General features: G+C 43.5%; 1 protein-coding gene across 1 annotated transcript; it reads right to left on the bottom strand.

The window, feature by feature from the left end:
• Window positions 1–9,639: 9,639 nt before the first annotated feature.
• Window positions 9,640–19,366, bottom strand: ddx54 (DEAD (Asp-Glu-Ala-Asp) box polypeptide 54). Its single transcript, XM_038965037.1, has 19 exons — window positions 19,090–19,366; window positions 18,021–18,150; window positions 16,012–16,082; window positions 15,745–15,933; window positions 15,534–15,583; window positions 14,087–14,128; window positions 13,750–13,967; window positions 13,587–13,648; window positions 13,324–13,455; window positions 13,001–13,211; window positions 12,695–12,826; window positions 12,294–12,515; window positions 12,032–12,105; window positions 11,725–11,931; window positions 11,431–11,582; window positions 11,182–11,295; window positions 10,988–11,098; window positions 10,727–10,824; window positions 9,640–10,440 (listed from the first exon to the last, which is right to left on the bottom strand). The coding sequence occupies exons 1-19, from the start codon at window positions 19,204–19,206 to the stop codon at window positions 10,151–10,153; spliced, it is 2,622 nt and encodes an 873-aa protein (XP_038820965.1). The 5' UTR covers window positions 19,207–19,366; the 3' UTR covers window positions 9,640–10,150.
• Window positions 19,367–25,351: the final 5,985 nt, after the last annotated feature.

Genomic DNA, 25,351 nt, shown 5'->3' with positions numbered 1-25,351 from the left:
ATTTGTGGTCCAAAGGTGGAGAGGAGCAAAACTTCAGTGAGTTGCTTGACATCAACTGTAAATATTTGTTCAGGTCTAAACAGATAGTTCAGTGCTTGAGCTCTTTTCTGTAGCTTGTAGGGAATACAATAATTGGCATGTAGGTTTCTCACTTATGGGTGGCACACATTGGGATATGGGGGAGGGGACTGGGCAGGGTTTATGCAAAATAAATACTGTAGTATTTACTATAGTTAAAATAGTGGTTTTTGTTGCGGATAATACTGTCGTATTTACTATACACTCTTAGAAAAAAGGTTATTTGGGGTTCCATGTAGAACCTTTTGCTTATTTGGAAGATATTTTTAAAAAAAACTTTATACATATATATATACATACATATACCCAGTGAAACTCCTGAGTGTAGTCTAATGTGGATTTTAGCAAACAGCTAACAAAAACCAACACAGTCACATCAAACTCTGAAATGACAGATAACTAGCACCCTTTTCATTTGTTTTAGATATGTTGCATGAACATTTATATCCATATTAATGATGATGCTGCTGCACGATTTTGCCTAGTCAGAAAAATGGCTAGTTGATGTCTGACACTATTACCTCTCTCAGGGGGGAGATCTAATTCACATTTTTAAACATTGTTGCCCAGGTCGGAGTGGCAAACAGCAATGTTCAAACAAAGCAGTGCTGTTTCAAACTAAAGGCTAGCTAGAAGCCAGAGGAAACAATGAGTTGAATAAAAGCATACCCTCTTAGATTAAAAAATGGGTTCTATTTAGAACCTTTTGGTAAATTCATATTTTAACTGCCATTCTGATTCAAAAGCCAACTGCCATTCCAGAATGAGGATGCAAGAGGATGGTGGTTGAACTTGCAAATAGCCTACCAATAAGCAAGTTATTTTTCAATTTATTAAGGTAAGCAAAGTTGATTATTTAATTCAAATATATGAAGCCAACGTCATATGATAAACTATAGCTAGGCTAGATAGATAGATACATTTGTATTAGAATTTGAGCACCGTTCGTAAGCTAGCTTGCTAGGCTTCTTTTATTAGTCACTTTACAAGCTAGCTAGCTAACGCTAATAAATAAACATACTTTTTTATTATGGAATTTACCAAATAGAGCAACAGACCCAGCCTGCCATTGGCAATTAGCTAATTGTTACTATTATTTCAGTATTTCAGCATGGAGTCAGATGACAGTTGCTGACCTCTGTTGAATGCAGGTGATGGGCAGTGGGCTGACTGAGAGGAGGTATGGATCTAAACTATATATAATAAAACTAGTCTTGGTGATTCAATAGCCTAGTTAATCATTACATTACTTTTAACACACTCTAAGTCTGGCAGTAACCCATCTATCAGAGGCAGAGGATCTCTGTCGCTGCTGCTGACAACAACGGCACGTTTTTGCTTCTTATTTCTTCTTCTCAGGAACCAGCCAGGCAACAACACATACTGCACTGTTCCATAAAGAAGTTAGACACAGTTTGGTACCAAGATTGACGTTGGCCATCATTCAAACAAAAAGATGCCTCCCTGGCAGACAGTGCATATTTCCAAACTATGTTTGCATACAATAACATCTCTAAACTATCCTGGTATTCTTTTTCCATTATTTAATTGTTTATTATACTCAGTGGACTTGTGATTAGAGTTTTTGCCCTGAGATTGGAAGGTTGTGAGTTTAATCCATTGCCGAGTCAAACCAAAGACTGTAAAAATGGGACCTGATGCATCTCTACTTGGCACTCAGCATTAAGGATATAGACTGGGGGTAAGGCTCTTCAATAGACTAGCGTCCTGTCCAGGTGGTGTACTTGTACATCAAGCTTCCTCGTGCTACAGAAACAAGAGATAGGCTCCTATCCAAGGCTTGTGCAAGGCTACTTACTTACTTATATTATATTCTTAGCTAAAAAATATTACCTTATTAGTAGTAGCCATAATTCATAAATGGCACCATACAGGGTTCTATATGGAACCAATTTTGGTTCCGTGAAGAAGAACCATTGGGTTCTATATAGAACTTTTAGAGGTTCCATATATGAAGCAAGCGATATAACCCTTTTTGGTTCTATAAGAAACCTTTTTTTCTAAGTGTAGTATTCTACATTGTAAACTGGGTGGTTCGAGCCCTGAATTCTGATTGGCTGACATCCGTTGTATATCGCACCGTATACCACAGGTATGACAAAACATTTATTTTTACTGCTCTAATTACGTTGGTAACCAGTATATAATAGAAATAAGGCACCTCGGGGGTTTGTGATATATGGCCAATATACCACGGCTAGGGCTGTTCTTATGCACGACACAACGCAGCATTATTGCTTAAGTATACTGTACTACAACATTTTATAGCAAGTACTACACATAGACGAATACTACAGTCTGTAGTATAGTATTCTACAGTATACTACAGTTTACTGCAGAATACTTTAGTAAGTACTATAGTATTCTATAGTAAACTATACTTTTTTCATGTGGGTAATAAGAGGAAGTCACTTTAACCCTGTGACAGTTCCCTGAAGTAATGACAGAAAGAAGTACATCTTCCATGCCACATAATCAGGAGAACAGACGTTCTAACTAATCACACTCACACAGAATGTGTCCCACCAAGGGAAGAGGTTTGCATATCTCATTTGTAACAATGATTAGGACTCCCCAAAGACTGGACTCACATTAACCTACCAGCTGCACCATGATATGGCCAAGCCAAAACACACTTGGCCCTTTATTTTCTCATAAATAATGCAAAACACATGAGGAAGAAGGTGGAGGGAGCGAGGGAGGAAAGGGGACCTCGTTCATTCCCAAAGCACTCGAGTAGAATCCGATGTGTTAAGAGTGCTTGGGAAGCCAAAGGGTCGCTTTAGGAAGCCGGGGTCGGCTCTGCCGGAGAGGGGAGGAAGGTGTTGACTAGATGCAAACGAGTTGGCCTTGTGAAGAGCGACAGTGGGACTGATAACCCACTTTCCATCCATTGAGAGGGACGTCTTTATAAGGGCTTTCTCATTGGGCCCCAGGCACCTGAGCCTCCCCCAAAATAACCACCACTGTGATGCATGGCTCCCTGCCAGAATGCCGTCCCTTCCTCCAGCCCAGCCGCCACAGGCTCTATGTCCTACTGCACATCCTCTCCTCTAGCTTCTAACACTGAATACATACAGCTCTACATCTCCACACATACTAGACACAGTGCCAATCAATGTCAATGTTCAATTAATGAGAGAATCTTGTGCTTTTTTGCATTTACATATTCCTTTTCATTTCATTTTTGTCATTGTCGTGGTCAGCAATATAGAATGACTCATTTTCGTGCGTTTTGGGGGGGATCAACTTATGTGGAATGATTTCAAGTAGAAAACATTGTATTTATTATGTATTAAATTGTGAAACAGCAAATGACAAAAATGTACCGTATTTCACCACCCACACCACAAATACTTTCACTGACATGGAAACTCAGGACAGGCCATATACTTACTTCAGGACCTCCCAACCATCCCTCAAGAGGGTTTAAAAACCTTGGCTCTCTCAGCAACTGAACGCATAATGGAGAGGAAGAAGGGAAAGAAAGGAAGAGAAAAGAGGAGGTGCAAAATGGGCCCTAAAAAGGTCCCTTTGCGTGCTGAGTCTACTTCCCAGAGGACGCAGCAGCACATTCTCCTGCAGTATGGTGTGACTTATCGTCTCTGCTGAAAATACTCCTTGCTGTCTATAAGAGAGTGAATGGAGATTTACTACATGGGGGCAGAGACTCAGGCAGGTCATAAAGCAGTCGTTTCTACAGTATGGCCTCGGCCCACTGCTCATACGTCACTGACAGGTGGTGGTGCCTGGACAAAGGGTTTCATTCCATTTTGCTTTATTAGGATGGATGGGAAGCATCATACCATCATCAAAGGAAAGGGAGGGGCGTGGGGAGATGAGACAGCAGAACATTCATATTATAATGTAGTCAACATGTTAAGTAGCGACGTTACCAACACTTTTGCTGAAGTTGTTGACATGATAGAACGATAAAATGATCATTTTGGCAAAGCGATCAGATGAATACTAAATCCCTCTCTCATGCCAGCGCATGCACTACAGGCATTCACTGAGCTTCCCAAACCACAGTCAGTGTCTGGAAGTCAGGACATCAATGGCTCCGACAGTAGCCAATCAGCTTTGTGGTAACATGTGGCGTTCCTGTGTATTGGGGGGGACTGGGTGTGTTAAGGTGAACAGACCAGCTGTACTGTACCATTTTACCACATTTGAAATCCCCAGAGGTGTCCTGAGGTCCTATTTAATAGAGCCCAGTAAGGCACACCAGGAGTGGCAGCGAACCAAGAACTTCCAGGGGAAATAACATATTAACTATGGGAGGAGAGGTGGGAAAAATAGTCACTGTTTCTGGATCAGTGAGGAATTTTTGGAAGATGCTTGTGTTTCACACTACCCTTCAATGCCACCTCTTAGTAACTCCAGACAGGTTTGAATGTTGTATGAATTTGGACACTAAAGGAAGAACAATAGTATTCATACCAATAATAATTCTATAATCAAGGGCGAATGTTGTGATAACATAATTAACATAGTAATAATGTAATTTCCCCAAAATGCATTTGAGTTCAACATAATCATTGACTAAAGTAAATCTGATTTTCTCTGTAGCAGAACTTAGGACATATCTTTGTGCATTCCTTGCTACATTAAAAGTGCCCTAGTGGATGGAGTTGTATTTTGTGGTTAGGAGCTTATTTAAGACCATTTTAAAGGCCTGTGAAGAAGGTTGTGCCAAATGTGTTCCCACACTCCTATTTCTAACACACAGAAACCCTAATTACAACACAACAATAAACCAACTTAACCCTGCCACGACCAAAGAGAACACTGAAACATTTCACTCCACAAAATCCTCCCTCACGTAAATACTATATAACCATATGGAAACATGCACTGGAGTATAAAACATTAGGAGCACATTCCCAATATTGAGTTGCACCCCCTTTTGACCTCAGAACAGCCTCAGTTCATCAGGGCATGGACTCTACAAGGTGTTGAAAGCTTTCCACAGGGATGCTGGCCCATGTTGACTCCAATGCTTCCCACAGTTGTGGCTGGATGTCCTTTGGGTGGTGGACCATTCTTGATACACACGTGAAATTGTTGAGGGTGAAAAACCCAGCAGCGTTGCAGTTCTTGACACACTCAAACCGGTGCGCCTGGCACCTACTACCATACTCCGTTCAAAGGCACTTACATATTTTGTCTTGCCCATTCACCCTCTGAATGGCACACACACACAATCCATGTCTCAATTGTCTCAAGGCTTAAACATCCTCCTTTAACCTGCCTCCTCCACTTCATCTACACTGATTGAAGTGGATTTAACAAGTGACATCAATAAGGGATCATAGCTTTCACTTGGATTGACCTGATCAGTCTATGTCATGGAAAGAGCAGGTGTTCATAATGTTTTGTACACTCAGTGTATAGGAACATCCACAGGTAATATGTTGTTGTCAGCAGTTTTGTGCGTTGGAGACTGAAACTGCTGAGGCAACTGCAGAGGCTAATGTCAGTCATCTCTTTCCTGCCATTCCAGGAGTGCCCTTTGCCTTGTGAGCGATAGCCTGAGAAAGGGCAGCCATCTTGTCAATGTTTGGAGTAGAGGATAGAAGCCCCCATAGGGCAGTATGCAGACTATGAAGCTAAGACATTTGGCAGGGTAAAATAGTATACATTCAAAAGTATGCATATCTACACAAACATTCGTAAACAGCTGTTATGTTGATATTGGCAGAGAATATAAAAAAAGGTTCCACATGATATACAAATACTATTTGTATGGTGTTAATGAGAAACAAAGAGAGAGTTGTGAGTGTTACTGACCAATCTCATTGTCCTTCTCTTTCCAGACCTATAGCGAACTAAAAGACTGGCCGAGACAACAACCAAAACATCCTCCTCAGTCACAATAGCTGACTGTTTAGTGGAGAGTGGTTTGGTTAGCCATCCTCCGCTACAATCATCCCCGTACATACACTGCCGATAGTAGCCAGTCCTGTTGTGTTGTGTGAGCCTGCTGGGCCTTGAGGCTTCACTCTCTCTGGCCTATCTCAAGTGGATGCTGTGTCAGGGCCAGGAACACAGATAAGCCTGCCGTTCTTAGTCATCTCTAGAGCTGCTGCTGCGCTGCACTGGACTGGCCTAGAGGGGGACGGAGGGGCCATCTGATAGGGGGCAGGCTGAGATTAAGCCAGGCTGGCCTGTATCTCCATGGGATTACCTCCTATCACAGACACTGTTCTCTCCCTGCTGATCCCATCCAGTTCTGGAGTAGCCAATAGGGTGCTATCTACGTACAGTATATCTACACTACTATTGCTACACTACTATTGCTATTTAATAAGCTTCTAGATATGCCACACCTGTCAGGTGGATGGATTATCTTGGCAAAGGAGAAATGTTAACTAACAGGGATGTAAACAAATTTGTGCACAACATTTGAGAGAAATAAGAGAAATACACAGGAGGCTGTTGAGGGGAGGACGGCTCATAATAATGGCATTTATTCCATTCCAGCCATTACTATGAGCCCGTCCTCCCCAATTAAGCTGCCATCAACCTCCTGTGCTACACTATGGGTATTATTCATTTAAACAGGGAGGATACTGGGTCTCTGGGATAGCTAAAACTATTTATATTTTGGCCCTGCAAGAATGCAAGTTCAGTACACATGAAATGTCTGGATTTGTGTAGCCTACTCAACAAAAATATTGATTTGTCATGGAAAAATGGCTTCCAGTTCTGATTGATTAGGGAGCCAAATTTGAAGCTGCAATATATTACTCAAAGTGCCTGTGTGCGTTTTTGAGAGGTGCACACGTCAGATGTCTCGGCAATGATAAATGTTAACTGTAAATACCAATCAGCCATCTTCATTCACCTCAAGTAAATTCCCAAACAGAAATGGAAGCCACAAATCTTCCTTCTACTAGTAGAGCGGGCCTACGGAAAACTTTGACAATAGATAACCTATACGATAGCATGTACACATATCAAACCACCGCTTGCATCTAACCACATCCAGATGGAGTGTATGTCCCTCCAGCCACGTCAGCTGACTTGCTCTGCAGAACAATGGCAGGACTTCAAAACCCACTGTCTCTCTGACCCTGTGTGTTCAGGTTTTTGATAGGCTACGTGTACAAAGCATTAGGAACACCTGCTCTTTCCATGACATACATTGACTAAGTGAATCCAGGTGAAAGCTATGATCCCTTATTGATGTCACTTGTTAAATCGACTTCAATCAGTGTAGATGAAGGGGAGGTGACATGTTTAAGAAAGATTTTTAAGCCTTGAAACAATTGAGACATGGATTGTGTATGTGTGCCATTCAGAGGGTGAATGGGCAAGACAAAAAATGTAAGTGCCATTGAACAGGGTATGGTAGTAGGTGCCATTTTGATTTGAGTGTGTCAAGAACTGCAACACGCTTATCAAGAATGGTCCACCACCCAAAGGACATCCAGCCAACTTGACAACTGTGGGACGCATTGAAGTCAACATGGGCCAGCATCCCTGTCAACAGAATTGCCGTCTCTCATTCGGTTTTCAAAGGGAGAGACCACAGCAAATAGAATAATAGCATTTGTTCAACTTCACACATTCGGTACATACGGAAAGTATTCAGACCCCTTGACTTTCTCCACATTTTGTTAGGTTACAGCCTTATTATAAAACGGATTAAATCGTTTTTTCCCCTCATCAATCTACACACAATACCCCATAATGACAAAACAGATTTAAATGTTTTGCTAATTTATTAAAAACAAAATTATACCATTTACATAAGTATTCAGACCCTTTAATCAGTACTTGGTTAAAGCACTTTTGGCAGCGATTACAGCCTCCTGGGTCCTCTTGGATATGATGCTACAAGCTTGGCACACCTGTATTTGGGGAGTTTCTCCCATCCTCTCAATCTCTGTCAGGTTTGATGGGAAGCATTGCTGCACAGCTATTTTCACATCTCTCCAGAGATGTTCAATCGGGTTTAAGTCCGGGCTATGGCTGGGCCACTCAAGGATATTCAGAGACTTATCCCGAAGCCACTCCTGCGTTGCCTTAGCTTTGTGCTTAGGGTCGTTGTTCTGTTGGAAGGTGAACCATCGCCCCAGTCTGAGCTCCTGAGCGCTCTGGAGCAGGTTTTCATCAAGGATCGCTGTACTTTCCTCCGTTCAGCTTTGCCTCGATACTGACTAGTCTCCCAGTCCCTAGGAATACTCTTGGTGGTTCCAAACTTCTATTTAAGAATGATGGAGGCCACTGTGTTCTTTGGGACCTTTAATGCTGCAGAAATGCTTTGGTACCCTTCCCCAGATCTGTGCCTCGACACAATCCCATCTCGTAGCTCTACAGACAATTCCATTGACCTCATGGCCTGGTTTTTGCTCTGACATGAGGTTCAAGTCAACTGTTGAACCTTATATAGACAGGTGTGTGCCTTTCCAAATCATGTCCAATCAATAAAATTTACCACAGGTGGACTCCAATCAAGTTGTAGAAACATCTCTAAGGTGATCAATGGAAACAGGATGCATCTGAGCTCAATTTTGAATCTTACAGCAAAGGGTCTGAATACTTATGTAAATAAGGTATCTGTTAATTTTGAATACATTTGCAAAAATGTCTAAACCTGTTTTCGCTTTGTCATTATGGGGTATTGTGTGTAGACTGCTGAGGAACATGCTTTATTTAATCCATTTTAGAATAAGGCTGTAACGTAACAAAATGTGGAAAAAGTCAAGGGGTCTGAATACTTTCCCAGGGCACTGTAAATGAATGCAAAGTTCAGTGTTGGCTATAACAAAAACAGATTGATAAACACTTCAATTTGTCAAAAACATACTTATTTATCTAATGTAGGTTTTAGTATGTTAAATTTATAAAATTAGTACTTTTTTGTATAGTTAAGAGTTCATAAAAAATGATTTTTTTTAAAACAAATATGTAGTCAAAGTATTATATTCACACATATCTTTAGTTAACATTACTCTATAAATATTTAATATTAATGAAATGTTAACATTTTAAACAACTTTAGGCTATTGAAAATCTGAGCCAAAACCCTGTTTTGAAGAGTTTTGATCATGTACATTACTTTTCCTTCTGTTACAAAGACCTTTCCCAAATATGTCCTGTTTAGTATGTAGAATAATACAGTTATCTTATTGCTGAGCGATGGGAGGCAATTTAGAGAGGCGAGACTTTGGTTTGGGGCTCTTTGCTGACAGAAACGTTCCCTTAATTCTCCCTATTCTAATGAACCTCAATCTCCACCACACTCTTGGCCCGGAGTCAAATCTCTCAACACCCTCCGGTTGCTCTGCTGTCAGCTGGGTCAAATGAATACAGATCTCTGAAATGACAACATGTTTGTAGTGACCCGTTGTTCCGCTGGCAGACTTCTCTCTAGGCTTTACCGCCCCCTTGTGGTGAAGAATGTCAGAAGGTTACTCTTGCACACTGTGGTCGACAATGTTCGACTCACTGGGCAGCTTTGTATTATCTACTGTCATGGGTTTTGCTGTTCCTCCTAGGACTTTCTAATGAAAGAATGACACAGTCACATATGATAACAATCACATTTGTATTAGCTCTGAATTAATATGCATAAACAAATACAAATATCATATTAAGAGAGCAATCCATCTGGATAGGTTATGAAGCAAATATATCTGTAAAATACAGGTTTCACTTGCTCTAGCCCCGTCATGCACAATCTCTGCATTAAGGCTAGAGGCACATAAAATATGTGGACACGGAAGGGGATCTCATCTTGGCACCACACTGCAGTGTCATACACGGAGCTCTGCAAGAACCCTTTGGGTTAGGGTGCATCTCAAGTCTAAAATGGCTTCCTCTGCTTTTCTCTCTTTCTACATCTGCACTGACCGACCAGTACAAATGGAGAAGAGTCATGAGAGGAAAGCAACTTTAGGCTATTGAGATCCACCATTGGAGTTTATCCATAACCCTCTAATGGAGGTAAAAAAAAAGCCTCCACCCGTTGTCACCTCTCTGCCAGTCCTTCCATATCTCACTACAGCCTCCACACCTCATCTACTCCTCGCCCCCTCTCTCACAGTCTCTTCTTCATCTTGCCCTTCTTGTGGACCCCACGGCCAAAGCCAGATTTCTTCTGGTCGTTGAGGCGCTGCTTGCCCTTGCCCCGGAGCTTCTTCAAGCCTCCACTCTGCAGGAACCTCTGTTTCTCTGTCTTCCTGCGCTGCTTCAGGATCTGGTCCCGGCTCTTCAGCTCCGAGCGCGGGCCCCGGGAGCCACCATCCCTCTGCTGCCCAGGGGGCCCCAGGGGCTGGGAGTTGGGGCCCCTGGATGGGCCACCTCGGCCCCGGCCAGGCCTGCCTCGGCCTGGAAGAGAGAGAGGGAGTGAGACAGGGTTAGGGAAGAGAAGGGCCTATGCAACATTTCAAATGTTCATCATTATTTTAACATGCTGATTGCAAGTAACATGGACAAAATACATCAGACTGGATATTGCTGTGAGTGTTTCGGAATAGATCTTAGGTAGTAGAGCCCGTAGACTGGAGCTTGAAGAATGGCAGCTTTACTTAAGAGACATTAGTCACTCTTCAGACCCGTCACAAACAAATGATCCAAACTCTAGCTACAGCCCTCTGATGAATTGCACTCCTACCTCCTCCTCCACCCCTCCTTCCTCTGCCTCCGGTCTCTCCATCCGAATCTCCACCCCCTCCGTCGTCCACCTTGTACTTCTTCTTCCACTCCTCATAGCTAAGACACACAGGGTCAAGGAGATGGAACATCCTAATAACATTGCAGTGGTACAATTAAGAGTGAGGACTTATGCACAATAAGCTGAGGGCGTTGGTATTCCCCTCCGAGACCTTATTAACAGCTTTCATCAGTAAAGATCAGTCTGAGATGACAAAGATACAAGTTCTTCTTGTTCTTGTTGTTGATCATCTGTCCGCTCTCCGTCCTCTTCTGCTTCTTGTGGTCTGCCTCCTTCCCCGTTTCTTTGACGAAGCGCTTTCTCTTGCGATCCCTGCAGAGAGATGATGGAGTCGTCACGTGAGGTCGATAGGGGTGTGTGTGTGTGTGTGCGCGCGCAGCGGTGTTCCCTCTTACCACTTCATCATGTGTTTGTGCTGGTTGAGTCGCTCTCCTTCGTCTCCCATCAGGTCCAGTACAGCAGTAGAAGCCTGCTGGTCAAACGTTGTGCCCTCTGTTCCCAGGCTGAGTCTGCAAACAGCAAACACTGAGTCATATCACTATGGCTCTGTTGTACTATAAGCCCACACTCACAGAATGACTATTTTGGTCTTGTGTTTAAAGCCGGTAAAGTGGAGTGGACTGTGTAGTCAGCTTTTCCCATACCCTCTCTCAGAGTTGAAGTCCTTGGGTCTGTAGGGGATGTAGTTCTCCTCATCGCGGCCAGTCTGTTTGGTCTTCTTGCTGTCTGGCCTCTCCGTATCGCCATCCACCTGTGGCTTCCTCCTCTTCCCCCCCACCACCTCAGAGAACACACCCTGGTGGACAAATGACAGAAGTACAGCATGGGAAACATCCGGTCTAGTCATATGATACTACTTTGTCTGTGGTGGTGCTATGCGCCACTGTTGATTAGCAATGGAACACGTACATGCTAGATGGATACTCAGTAGTGCTAACCTGAAAGTCCTCCTCTTCACTGTCCTCCTGGTCTGCTGTGTGGTGAGTGGAGGGCAGGGGAGTGACAGGAACGTGATACCTGCCCTCTGCAGCCAGAAGCTCCTTCTTCTGTGTGAACATATCCACCAGCCGCATGTCCCTGGAACGCTTGGCTCGCATCACCACGCTGGCGTTGGTCTTGCTGTTTGAGTTGATCTCAAAGATCGTCTGGAGGAAAAGTGCCATGGTTGTTTAATACAGTATGACTAACGGTTATTCATTCATTACAGATAATAGTTTCCAATATGCATTTTAAATCCCAACTCACAGCTCTAGCCTTGTAGCCCGTAATGCAGTCCACCATTTGAAGGCGCTCCAGTTCCATTTTCTCCAAGCCTGACCCTGAAGGGAAATGTGGGTTAATATCTTAGCAACATTAAGGAAGCATCTGTGTGGGATTTTCACGAGAACCCTAAATCTGATGAGGATCCACTGAGACAGAAACTTCATTTATTAATATCACAACTTTATGGACCATCTGCAGCGCACTGGAAAGACCATTCTGTTCACAGGTCAGTCATCCTACTGACCTAACAGTGGGTGGACAGCCATGCTGGGGAGCTCTGTGTTCTTGACCCGTTTAAAGGATTCTGGTGAGGGCATGGGCCGGGACTTGATGTACTGCTTGTAGGCGTTGTCCGCTATGCGGCGCAGGTTCTGCAGGTCATGAGAGTTCTCATGGGCCGTGATCAGCTGGGATTCCTCATCATCCAGAATGCTCTGGGGAACACGACCAAACACACCGTCTGACTCTGGAGGGAGGGAAATTAAGCAGGAGATAGAGGAAGGGACAGAGAGAAATATGTGAGTAAGCAAGATAATTAATTGAGTGTCCATGATAGAAAACAAGTGTGACAAGACAACTGGATGGGTTAGCAATGGTTCCATTCCCTCACACTGTGTATGACATGTTGTTGCCCAGTGCTGGTACCTTGTTGGTGGTCAGGTGTAGCCAGCTGAAGGGGTCTCCCCAGGAAGAGATGGAGGTCATAGACAAAAGGTATCTCATCTGTACACACAAGGCTATAGGCTGCTCCACTGCGGCCTGCGCGTGCCACTCGACCTGGGGTTGAAAAGGCAGAGATGAGCCAACAGTCAATGTTGAGGAAGACACTATATTTCATTGATTCAGATGGTTGTCACTGGCCTTTCTGTCCCACGTATTTAAATGACAAGTCAAGATAACCTAAAACATCATGTTGACCACAATTAACAGTCAACTGTTTGCGTTACCCACCGACTCTGTGCAGGAAGAGCTTGGCCTTGGAGGGGAAGTTGTAGTTGATGACGTTGTCCAGCAGGGGGATGTCTATACCGCGAGCAGCCACGTCTGTCACAATCAACACCATGGCCTTGCGGTGGACAAATTTACCAATGTTGATCTTCCTGGCAGTCTGGTCCAGGGCACTGTAGATGTAGGCACACTCCACGCCCTCAGAGGACAGCAGCTAGGCATAGGGTAACACACAGAGTTAGAGTCAAAACGTGTTTAAACGTACAAGGCCGAGGACAACCAAACCTTATTCCATTAGTTTACCCTTTTATTCACTAAGGTCTCACCTCTTTGAGGTACTCGACATGGTGTTTGGTGGCAACAAATACCACCGTCTGCTCCTGGGGCTTCGCCACGTTCCTCAGCAGGTGGAGCAGCAGAGCCGGCTTATCATCCATCCTCAGGTGGAAGAACGACAGCTGGGAGGAGAAAATACAATGTTATGCTACTTTTATATGACCTAAATGAATCAATCACAGGTTTCACATGTCGGATTCAAACTGGGTGCACATTTTTTGAATGTGTGTTTTAGCGAGTGCTTTAGCTTTACCTTCAGCAGCTCACTCAGCTTGGAGTCCACGTCCAGACGAATCAGCACTGGCTCCGTCAATCCTGCACAAAAACACACCCGTCAGAGCACTACTGATCTTGCCTCGTACACAACTCATTATGAAAAGGCTGCAAAAGAAGGCAGAGGTTGTGGGTGGGCTTACCGGCTCTAGCAAACTCAACCAGTAGTTTGGGCAGGGTGGCAGAGAACAGCAGTGTCTGTCTGTTGTCTGGGAGCCTCCGGATGATCTCCTGGAGCTGGTCAGCAAAGCCCATCTCAAACAGCCTGTCCGCCTCGTCAAACACAACGTACTCCACGCTCTGTAGCTTCAAGTTCATCTCCATGACAACGTGCATCAGACGACCTGGGGTACCGATAATTCTGAAGGCAGAAGACATAACTCAAACCTACAGCAGAGAACAAAACATAACCTTTTTATAGTTTTAAATTGCATTATGGCAAATGACAGCAGTACATTGTGAAGGCCATAGTGTACGTACATATCCGGGTTCTCATGAAGCGCCGCAAACTGATCATCCATTCTGAAAAGAAACAAGAGGTTCATCTCACATTTTATTTTTCGCATGCGCCGAATACAACTGGTGTAGACCTTAACGTGAAATACTCGCTTACGAGCCCTTTCCAACAATGCAGAGTTTAAAATGGTACCACAAGAGGAATAAAATTAAATAGACAATGGAGCTATATACAGGGAGTACCAGATCAATGTGTAGGGGTACGAGGTATTTGAGGTAGATATGTACATGAAGGCAGGGTAAAGTAACTAGGCATCAGGATAGATAATAATAAGGTATTTGAGGTAGATATGTACATGAAGGCAGGGTAAAGTGACTAGGCATCAGGATAGATCATAATAAGGTATTTGAGGTAGATATGTACATGAAGGCAGGGTAAAGTAACTAGGCATCAGGATAGATAATAATAAGGTATTTGAGGTAGATATGTACATGAAGGCAGGGTAAAGTGACTAGGCATCAGGATAGATAATAAAACGAGTAAAATAAAGAACAGAGTAGAAGCAGCAAATAATGAGTAAGAGTATGTGTGCATATGAAGTGTATGTGAGTGTGTATATGGTTTGTAAATATAGTCTAGTGAGTGTGTGTAGGGCCAGTGCAGATAATTTGGGCACCATTAATTGACTATTTAGCAGTCTGGCTATTTAGCAGTCTTATGGCTTGGGGGTAGAAACTGTCTCGGAACCTTATGTTCCGAGAGCCGAAGCTCTGGTACCGTTTGACGGACAGTAGCAGAGTGAAAAGTCTATGGCTTGGGGGGCTTTTTTTCAGGCCTTCCTCTGACACCGCCTGATATCGAGGTCCTGGATGGCAGGGAGCAAAGCCGTGTTAAGGGTCAGCGTGGTGAGGCGTTGTTGCCTACCCTCACCACCTGGGGCCGGCCCATCAGGAAAACCAGAATCCAGTTGCGGAGGTTCAGTCCCAGGGTCCCTATCTTGGATGAGACTATGGTGTTGAACACTGAGCTGTAGTCTATGAACAGCATTCTCACATAGTTATTTCCCCTCTTGTTGAGGTGGGAGAGGAAAGTGTGAAGTGTAATTGAGAATACGTCATGTGTGGATATGTTGGGGCGATATGCAAATTGGAGTGGGTCTAGGGTGTCTGAGATGACTCATGTCCAGCCTTTCAAAACACTTCCTAATTCCAGATGTGTGCTACGTGGCGATAGTCATTTAGGCAGGTTACCTTGGAGCTATTGGGGAACAGGGACAATGGTGGTCAGCTTGAAACATGTTGGGATTACAGACTGGGACAAGGATAGATTGAAAATGTCTGTGAACACAATTTCCAGCTGGTCTGCGCATGCTTTGAGAATGCCCCCTGGTGGCCTTGTTCAGTGTTCAGTTGATGCTTATAAGGACAATAACACATTTCAACACAACAAGACTGAAGATGTACTTAATACCTGTCTCCACCAAGGATCAAAGCTGTCTTAAGGCCGGTGAATTTTCCCAACTGAAATAAAATAAAGGGAATATAGTTACTATTTGCTGTTACTGACCAATACAACATACTACCCCTGAAGTGGTACAACATACTACCCCTGAAGTGGTACAACATACTACCCCTGAAGTGGTACAGTGATGACAAATTTACTTTAAAACACCTATCCTGACCTCTTTGGTGAACTTCATGGTTTGCAGCGCCAACTCTCTGGTGGGGGTCAGAATTAGAGCCCTGGCCCCCGTCTGGGCCTGGGGAACCTTCAGCTTCTCAAACATTGGCACCAAGAACGCAGCAGTCTTCCCGCTGCCTGTCCTTGCCATGGCAACCATGTCCTTGCCATCTAGAATCACTGGGATAGTCTGAGAGGGAGAGAGGTATCGTAAACAATCGACCTGATATATTAGTGAAAGTGAAAAGATCCAAGGGCACTGGCATACCTTCCTCTGGATTGGAGTAGGGACTTTGTAGCCCTTCTTCATGACTCCTTTAAAAACTGGGTAACTGAGACCTGCAATTAACAAAAGATGGCTGTTACGACATACTCAGGACACATTGCTGTATAACACATGTCAAACTCATTCCACGGAGCGCCGAGTGTCTGCGGGTTATCGCTCCTCCCTTGTAGTTGATTGATTAATTAATTCTCGAGAGTCTAAGATGTTGGTGTTGGGGGGGTCATACCATGGATCATTTTGCTATTTGACTGTGAATTGCTTTTCCTTCACTCTGCGGTCCAACTTATCCCAAACCATCTCAATTGGGTTGAGGTCGGGTGACTGGAGGCCAGGTCATCTGATGCAGCAGTACATCACTCTCCTTCTTCGTCAAATAGCCCCTACACAGTTGGGTCATTGTCCTGTTGAAAAACAAATGATAGTCCCACTAAGCGCAAACCAGGTGGTATGGCGTGTCGCCGCTGAATGCTGAGGCAGCCATGCTGGTTAAGTGTGCCTTGAAGTCTAAATAAATCACCGACACGGTCACCAGCAAAGCACCCCCACACCTCCTCCATGCTTCACGGTGGGAACCACACATGCGGAGATTTCCACCGGTCTAATGTTCATTGCTCATGTTTCTTGGCCCAAGCAAGTCTCTTCTTATTATTGGTGTCCTTTAGTAGTGGTTTCTTTGCAGCAATTCAACCATGAAGGCCTGATTCACGCAGTCTCCTCTGAACGGTTGATGTTAAGATGTGTCTGTTACTTGAACTCTGTGAAGCATTTCTTTGGGTTATAAATTCTGAGGCTGGTAAATCTAATGAACTTATCCTCTGCAGCAAAGGTAACTCTGGGTCTTCCTTTCCTGTGGCGGTCCTCATGAGAGCCAGTTTCATCATAGCGCTTGATGGTTTTTGTGACTGCACTTGAAGAAACTTTCAAAGTTCTTGAAATTTTCTGGATTGACTGACCTTTGTGTCTTAAAGTAATGGACTGTTGTTTCTCTTTTCTTATTTGAGCTGTTCTTGCCTGTCATCAAGGCAAAGGGTGGCTACTTTGATGAATGTCAAATATATTTAAATTTGTTTAAAACTTTTTTGGTCATTTCATGATTCCATATGTGTTATTTCATAGTTTTTATGTGTTCACTACTATTCTACAATGTAGAAAATAGTAAAAATAAAGAAAAATCCTGGAATGAGTAGGTGTGTCCAAACTGTTGACTGGTACAGCGTTTAAAAATATATACATATTTAACCTTTTTTTAAGTAGGCAAAATGTACCTTTAGATGAGTCACTTGTGGGGGTTGTAGAGCAAAACATAGACCACCATCGTGTTCGTGAGAGCATCATCTCTCCATAGAGCGGTCATACTACTGTACAGCCGTGTTCGTGAGAGCATCATCTCTCCATAGAGCGGCCATACTACGGTACAGCCGTGTTCGTGAGAGCATCATCTCTCCATAGAGCGGTCATACTACGGTACAGCCGTGTTCGTGAGAGCATCATCTCTCCATAGAGCGGTCATACTACGGTACAGCCGTGTTCGTGAGAGCATCATCTCTCCATAGAGCGGTCATACTACGGTACAGCCGTGTTCGTGAGAGCATCATCTCTCCATAGAGCGGTCATACTACGGTACAGCCGTGTTCGTGAGAGCATCATCTCTCCATAGAGCGGTCATACTACGGTACAGCCGTGTTCGTGAGAAGACCGATTTTTGGGATGTCTCATGGTCTGACAGCTGTGGCTCGGCCACCTTCAATCGCAGATGCGGAAGGCTGCCATAGGTGGTTGCGGTGTATTGGGACTAATATCTCTTGCTTAAACTGGCAGATTGTGGGGTTAAGGTCACTAATTAGTAAGAAACTCCCCTCACCTGGTGTCTAGGTCTTAATTGAAATGAAAAACCAAGGCCCTCCATGGAATGAGTTTGACACCCTTGTTGTATAACATCTGTAAGTGTCTTACAAAGATGGGCTTCAGATAAGCCAATATAAATTTCTCACCCATGGACTGGAAGCCCCCAGACTTCTTTTTCTTCTTGTTCTGAGCTCTGACCAGCTCCCGGGTGTCTGGTTCAACATCAGACAGACATTCTGACGAAGCACCAGGGAACCGGGGTAACTTTCTTCCAGGCTGAAAAACACATTCATTGCATGATAATACCATGACATTGTCATTATGGAGATTGTTAAACTCAATAATTTCCCACTCAAATCTAGCATGACTTTAAAGCTAGAATCCATAGTTGCTATATACATTTTGGACTTTGTAGCGATCCTCGCTATATGCGCCTAGTTAACATTCCGACCAAGTGGGTTAACCCTATTGGCGCCCTGCGCAGGATGTTTGCATTTACACCAGAGACCGGGTTTGCTTTCCAGCTCGCTACATTGGTGTCAGGGTGTCGGATGGCGCAGTCAGGCCATCGGAACGCACGGGCGGACATGTGAAAGGACTTAAAAGAATGTGGCGTTCGGAGCGGGCTAGATGTATTAGTCATATTACAATATCCACGAAGTGCGTTGGCGTGACGCGTAGAGTATTTGCCTTTTACGCCAGATACCCGGGTACACTTCACGCTCCAATATATACCCATTTATTCTTGCAGAATATAACTTAAAAACGCCTCATTAAGTTACTTAAACTGTCATACCCTATTCAGAACCCCAAATATAATCTTGTTTTACTCCAATTATCGTAAAAAACGCAAACAAACACTGTATAGCCTCAAAACGGTGATATTATGGATGACCTATCCTTGCATCCACATACTTTTTAGCGAAACAGGGGTGGGGAGAACGCTTTTTTATTGTTTCAATTAGGTTTCTAGCTTTATTAATGTAGTTAATGTAATTGGCGATAAATCAATTCTAGGCCGAACGCAAAGCCAAACAGGCAAACCCTGCACACAAGTTGGCATCCATCGCTAGTTGCCTAGTTAGCATGTTAGCTAGCTAAGGGTTATCAACTAGCTAAGTAAATTCATAGCAAGTAGATTTACATACATTTGATAAAATGACTACAGCAAATAGTTTACCTAGTTACAATAACAGAAAAACGAATGGTTCTTACAGAATCATCGTCCTTAATTTTAGCAGCAACTTCGAAATCTCCACCATCCGACTCGTCAGGCTCCCGGTGGCCAGTCTGTCTCTTTTTCTTAGTTAGCTTCTTCTTTCTTTGAGCCATTGTGATTAGTTGTAGCACTTTTTTATAATTTGTTCAACGCTTTGAACTAGTCAGAATAAAAATAAAAAAACGATTGGTGCTCAAAACTAAATTAACTGTTCAGCACACAACAACACAGACAGCAGACATTTTGAAACACGTGTGATTAAAAACGCAGGACTCGTGCGTCGGCGCATGATATGACGTCATGGTGTTTTTTGTGAGTAGTATTACAGAGTTTCTAAACCCAGAGGCGTAACATCGCGAGATTTCCGGGAACGCTTACGAAATAGAACAGGGCGGGGTTTGGGGTTTGAGAAGTCATGTTTTCAATACCTTTCAATACCTCACCTTGCAAGGATAACTACACTGAGCCTTTTTCCACTGGTGTGTGTGGCCAAAAATCTAAATTTCCATGTAATCCAATAAATGTAAATGTCTGGAGTTTGCTAAACAGCATTGGCACTTGGATAGGAACTGGTGCTTTGGTCAGATGTCATGAAAATAGAGCTCTTTGGTTACGCACGCCAGTGGTGGGTTCGGCGTTGAAATGAGAACTCATGAGCAGAAAATAACCCCATACCCACTGTAAAATATTGTGGTGGATCTTTGATGTTGTGGTGGATATTTTGCTTCTACTGGTCCTGGGGCCCTTGTTAAGGTCAACAGCCTCCTGAACTCTACCACATACCAGGACATTTTAGCCAAATACCTGGTTTCCTCTGTCAGGAGGCTGAAACTTGGACACAAGTGGATCTTCCAGCAAGACAATAACCCCAAGCACACATCAAGATCCACAATTATGTATTTCTTTATTCCATTCTTTTACTTTCAGATTTGCGTATTGTTGTAAATTGTTAGATACTACTGCACTGTTGGAGCTAGGAACACAAGCATTTCGCTTCACCCGCAATAGCATTTGCTAAATATGTGTATGTGACCAATACAATTTGATTTGACAAAGAAATGGTTAATTGGCCAAAAAAATAAACGTTTTGCAATGCCATCTCAGTCTCCGGAATTGAAACTAATTGAAAACCTGTGGTTTGAATTGAAGAGTGCAGTCCATAAGTGCAGACGAAGGATATCAAGGATCTGGAAAGATTCTGCATAGAGGAATGGTCTAAGATCCCTCTCAATGTGTTCCCCAACTTATAAAACATTTTAAAATACGTCTCAGTGCTGTTATCCTCGTAAAGTGAGGTATTGAAAACAGGGGTATCAATAATATTTACTTTTGAGAGAAAAAATGTATTAATTGTTAAACAAAATCTTTTTATTTTAGCAATTGTATTAGTGTAAAATAATATACATTTCCCAAATTTTTGGAGCAGACAATATGCAGTGGCTTGTGAAAGTATTCACCCCCCTTGGCATTTTTCCTATTTTGTGGCCTTACAACCTGGAATTAAAATTGATTTTTTGGGGGGGTTTGCATCATTTGATTTACACAACATGCCTACCACTTTGAAGATGCAAAATATTCTTTGGGGTGAAACAAACAAGAAATAAGACAAAAAAACAGAAAACTTGACCGTGCATAACTATTCACCCCCCGAAAGTCAATACTTTGTAGAGCCACCTTTTGCAGCAATTACAGCTGCAAGTCTCTTGGAGTATGTCTCTATAAGCTTGGCACATCTAGCCACTGGGATTTTTGCCCATTCTTCAAGGCAAACATGCTCCAGCTCCTTCAAGTTGGATGGGTTCTGCTGGTGTACAGCAATATTTAAGTCATACCACAGATTCTCAATTGGATTGAGGTCTGGGCTTTGACTAGGCGATTCCAAGACATGTAAATGTTTCCCCTTAAACCACTCAAGTGTTGCTTTAGCAGTATGCTTAGGGTCATTGTCCTGCTGGAAGGTGAACCTCCGTCAACGTCTCAAATCTCTGGAAGACTGAAACAGGTTTCCCTCAAGAATTTCCCTGTATTTAGCGCCATCTATCCTTCCTTCAATTCTGACCAGTTTCCCAGTCCCTGTCGATGAAAAACATCGATGTTCTCGGGGTAAAGAGAGGTGTTGGGTTTGCACCTGACATAACGTTTTCCTTGATGGCCAAAAAGCTACATTTTAGTCTCATCTGACCAGAGTACCTTCTTCCATATGTTTGGGGAGTCTCCCACATGCCTTTTGGCGAACATCAAACATGTTTGCTTATTTTTTTCTCCAAGCAACGGCTTTTTTATGGCCACTCTTCTGTAAAGCCCAGCTCTGTGGAGTGTACGGCTTAAAGTGGTCCTATGGACAGATACCCCAATCTCCGCTGTGGAGCTTTGCAGCTCCTTCGGGGTTATCTTTGGTCTCTTTGTTGCCTCTCTGGTTAATGCCCTCCTTGCCTGGTCCGTGAGTTTTGGTGGGCGGCCCTCTCTTGGCAGGTTTGTTGTGGTGCCATATTCTTTACATTTTTTAACAATGGATTTAATGGTGCTCTGTGGGATGTTCAAAGTTTCTGATATTTATTTTATAACCCAACCCTGATCTGTCCTTCTCCACAACTTTGTCCCTGACCTGTTTGGAGAGCTCCTTGGTCTTCATGGAGCCACTTGCTTAGTGGTGTTTCAGACTCTCGGGCCTTTCAGAACAGGTGTATATATACTGAGATCATGTGACAGATCATGTGACACTTAGATTGCACACAGGTGGACTTTATTTAACTAATTATGTGACTTCTGAAGGTAATTGGTTGCACCAGATCTTATGTAGGGGCTTAATAGCAAAAGAGGGTGAAAACATATGCACACATCACTTTTCCGTTGAGTCTTTTTTAGATTTTTTTGAAACAAGTAATTTTTTTCATTTCACTTCACCAATTTGGACTATTTTGTCTATGTCCATTACATGTAATCCAAATAAGAATCCATTTAAATTACAGGTTGTAATGCAACAAAATAGGAAAAACACCAAGGGGGATGAATACTTTTGCAAGGCACTGTAGCTCAGTATTTGAATTATTTATTTTATACAGTCATTTTTGCTTATCTTTATCAAGGGTGCCAATAATTTCAGACCCCAATGTAGATCTTTATTATTCCTACAATCAACTGAAGATCAGTGTAGCACTGCCTAGGGATCTCTCCAACCTGCTTGAATCTCGCCTTTGACTTTGTTTCGTGTGATGTCATCGAGGTATTCTACATGTTCTAGTTAGGGGTCCAACTGGCTCCTGGGGGAAGTAGGATCAGCTAGTAGGATCAGCTTCCCCCCCCACAATCCTAACCTTAACCATTAGTGGGGAAAATGCCAAACTTCCCAAGATCAGCATTTAGGGGAAAATTCACCCTACACCGGACGAGCTGCTGCTCACAAACAGCTGTGGCAGATATCAAAAGCCCAATTGAAGCCCCATGGTCCTTTGCTCATTAGGGCCAGCACAGGAAGATGTTGCAACTTGCAACAACCAGGTTTTCTGCTTGTCCTCCATCTGGCGGACATCTTTTTTGTTTGTCTTCACTTGAGCTACTGGTACACACCAGTTCGACAAATGTTACAGTACATACAGTAATCTCAGTTAACCCTCTAAAATCTCATGTAATTTGGTCAGATGCTCGATATGTTTACGTAGTATGTCCACGAGAGATTATACATACAGTAATGATAGAAATATGGTGGGACATCAAATGCTAAGGTCAAAGAAGGTTTATTTGAAGCCAGTGGAGTAAATAAGTAAACACCATGGCAACAGCCAGGCCCTGATCCCATTCATATTCCATCACAGAGGGCTGGCTGGCGGTTAGAAGTTGGAATGAACAGTAAAACCCTGTCAGGGACATAAGAGGTTTCGAGGGCTAGCTTACACAAATCAAAAGTTATTTTTTTACACACACCAAATACAACAGGTGTAGACTTTACCGTGAAATGTTTACAAACAAGCCCTTTTCCAACAACGCAAGGAAATAGTAACACAATAAAATAACAATAATGTGGCTTTATACAAGGACTACTGGTACGGAGTCAATGTGCAGGGGTACGAGGTAGTTGAGGTAATTGAGGTACTATGTACATGTAGGTAGGGGTAAAATTGACTAGAAAATCAGGATAGATAATAAACAGTAGCAGCAGTGAGTGTGAATGTGTGTCTATGTGTGAGTATGTGTGGGTGGCGTCAATATGCATCGCGGACCACGATGTCTTGCTCCCAGACAGACTAAAAACTTCTTTGCTCGCTTTGAGGACAATACAGTGCCACTGACCCGGCCCGCTACCAAAACCTGCGGGCTCTCCTTCACTGCAGCCAACGTGAGTAAAACATTTAAACGTGTTAACCATCGCAAGGCTGCAGGTCCAGACGGCATCCCCGGCCGCGTCTTCAGAGCATGCGCAGACCAGCTGGCTGGTGTGTTTACGGACATATTCAATCAATCCTTATCCCAGTCTGCTGTTCCCAAATGCTTCAAGAGGGCCACCATTGTTCCTGTTCCCAAGAAAGCTAAGGTACTGTAACTGAGCTAAATGACTACCGCCCCGTAGCACTCACTTCCGTCATCATGAAGTGCTTTGAGAGACTAGTCAAGGACCATATCACCTCCACCCTAACTGACACCCTAGACCCTGGGTCTCGACCCCGCCCTGTGCAACTGGGTCCTGGACTTCCTGACGGGCCGCCCCCAGGTGGTGAGGGTAGGTAACAACATCTCCACCCCGCTGATCCTCAACACTGGGGCCCCACAAGGGTGCGTTCTCAGCCCTCTCCTGTACTCCCTGTTCACCCACGACTGCGTGGCCATGCACGCCTCCAACTCAATCATCAAGTCTGCAGATGACACAACAGTGGTAGGCTTGATTACCAACAACGATGAGACGGCCTACAGGGAGGAGGTAAGGGCCCTCGGAGTGTGGTGTCAGGAAAATAATCTCACACTCAATGTCAACAAAACAAAGGAGATGATCGTGGACTTCAGGAAACAGCAGAGGGAGCAGCCCCCTATCCACATTGACGGGACAGTAGTGGAGAGGGTGGAAACTTTTAAGTTCCTCGGCATACACATCACGGACAAAGTGAAATGGTCCACCCACACAGACAGCGTGGTGAAGAAATTCGGCTTGTCACCAAAAACACTCACAAACTTTTACAGATGCACAATTGAGAGCATCCTGTCGGGCTGTATCACCGCCTGGTACGGCAACTGCTCCGCCCATAACCGTAAGGCTCTCCAGAGGGTAGTGAGGTCTGCACAACGTATCACCAGGGGCAAACTACCTGCCCTCCAGGACACCTACACCAACCGATGTCACAGGAAGGCCAAAAAGATCATCAAGGACAACAACCACCCGAGCCATTGCCTGTTCACCCCGCTATCATCCAGAAGGCGAGGTCAGTACAGGTGCATCAAAGCTGGGACCGAGAGACTGAAAAACAGCTTCTATCTCAAGGCCATCAGACTGTTAAACAGCCATCACTAACATTGAGTGGCTGCTGCCAACATACTGACTCAACTCTAGCCACTTAAATAATGGAAAAATTGATGTAATAAATGTATCACTAGCCACGTGAAACAATGCCACTAATGTTTACATACCATACATTACTCATATGTATATACTGTACTCTATACCATCTACTGCATCTTGCCATCTTGATGTAATAAATGTATCACTAGCCACTTTAAACAATGCCACTTTTATATGTTTACATACCCTACATTACTCATCTCATATGTATATACTGTACTCTATACCATCTACTGCATCTTGCCTATGCCGTTCGGCCATCACTCATTCATATATATTTATGTACATATTCTTATTCATTCCTTTACACTTGTGTGTATAAGGTAGTTGTTGTGAAATTGTTAGGTTAGATTACTTGTTAGATATTACTGCATGGTCGGAACTAGAGGCACAAGCATTTCACTACACTCGCTACACATCTGCTAACCATGTGTATGTGACAAATAACATTTTATTTGATTTGTGTTTGTTTTGTTGTGTGTGAGCATATGTAGTGTGTGTGTGTTGGAGTGTCAGTGTAGTATGTGTGAGTGTGTGGGTAGAGTCCAGTGAGTGTGCTTAAAGCCAGTGTAAAAATGTCAGGGTGTCAATGCAAATAGTCCGGGTAGCCATTTGACGAACTGTTCAGCAGTTTTTTGGCTTGGGGTAGAAGCTTTTTAGCTTGGGGTAGAAGCTTTATAGGGCCTTCCTCTGACACCGCCTGGTATAAAGGT

Source organism: Salvelinus namaycush, chromosome 26, assembly GCF_016432855.1.
Source record: "Salvelinus namaycush isolate Seneca chromosome 26, SaNama_1.0, whole genome shotgun sequence".
NCBI lineage: Eukaryota > Metazoa > Chordata > Actinopteri > Salmoniformes > Salmonidae > Salvelinus > Salvelinus namaycush.
Note: the sequence above shows the minus strand (reverse complement) of the source record. Positions and strands in the feature narration are given on the sequence as shown.

What these genes read in the sequence shown, in the direction of transcription:
- ddx54 (XM_038965037.1), bottom strand. Translation starts at nt 19,206, where the DNA reads ATGGCTCAAAGAAAGAAGAAGCTAACTAAGAAAAAGAGACAGACTGGC. An exon ending in AGCTGAGTGAGCTGCTGAAG is followed by an intron (nt 13,456 to 13,586) that starts GTAAAGCTAAAG and finishes TTCTCCTCCCAG; the next exon opens with CTGTCGTTCTTCCACCTGAG. An exon ending in GACTTCAACTCTGAGAGAGG is followed by an intron (nt 11,296 to 11,430) that starts GTATGGGAAAAG and finishes TGCTGTTTGCAG; the next exon opens with ACTCAGCCTGGGAACAGAGG.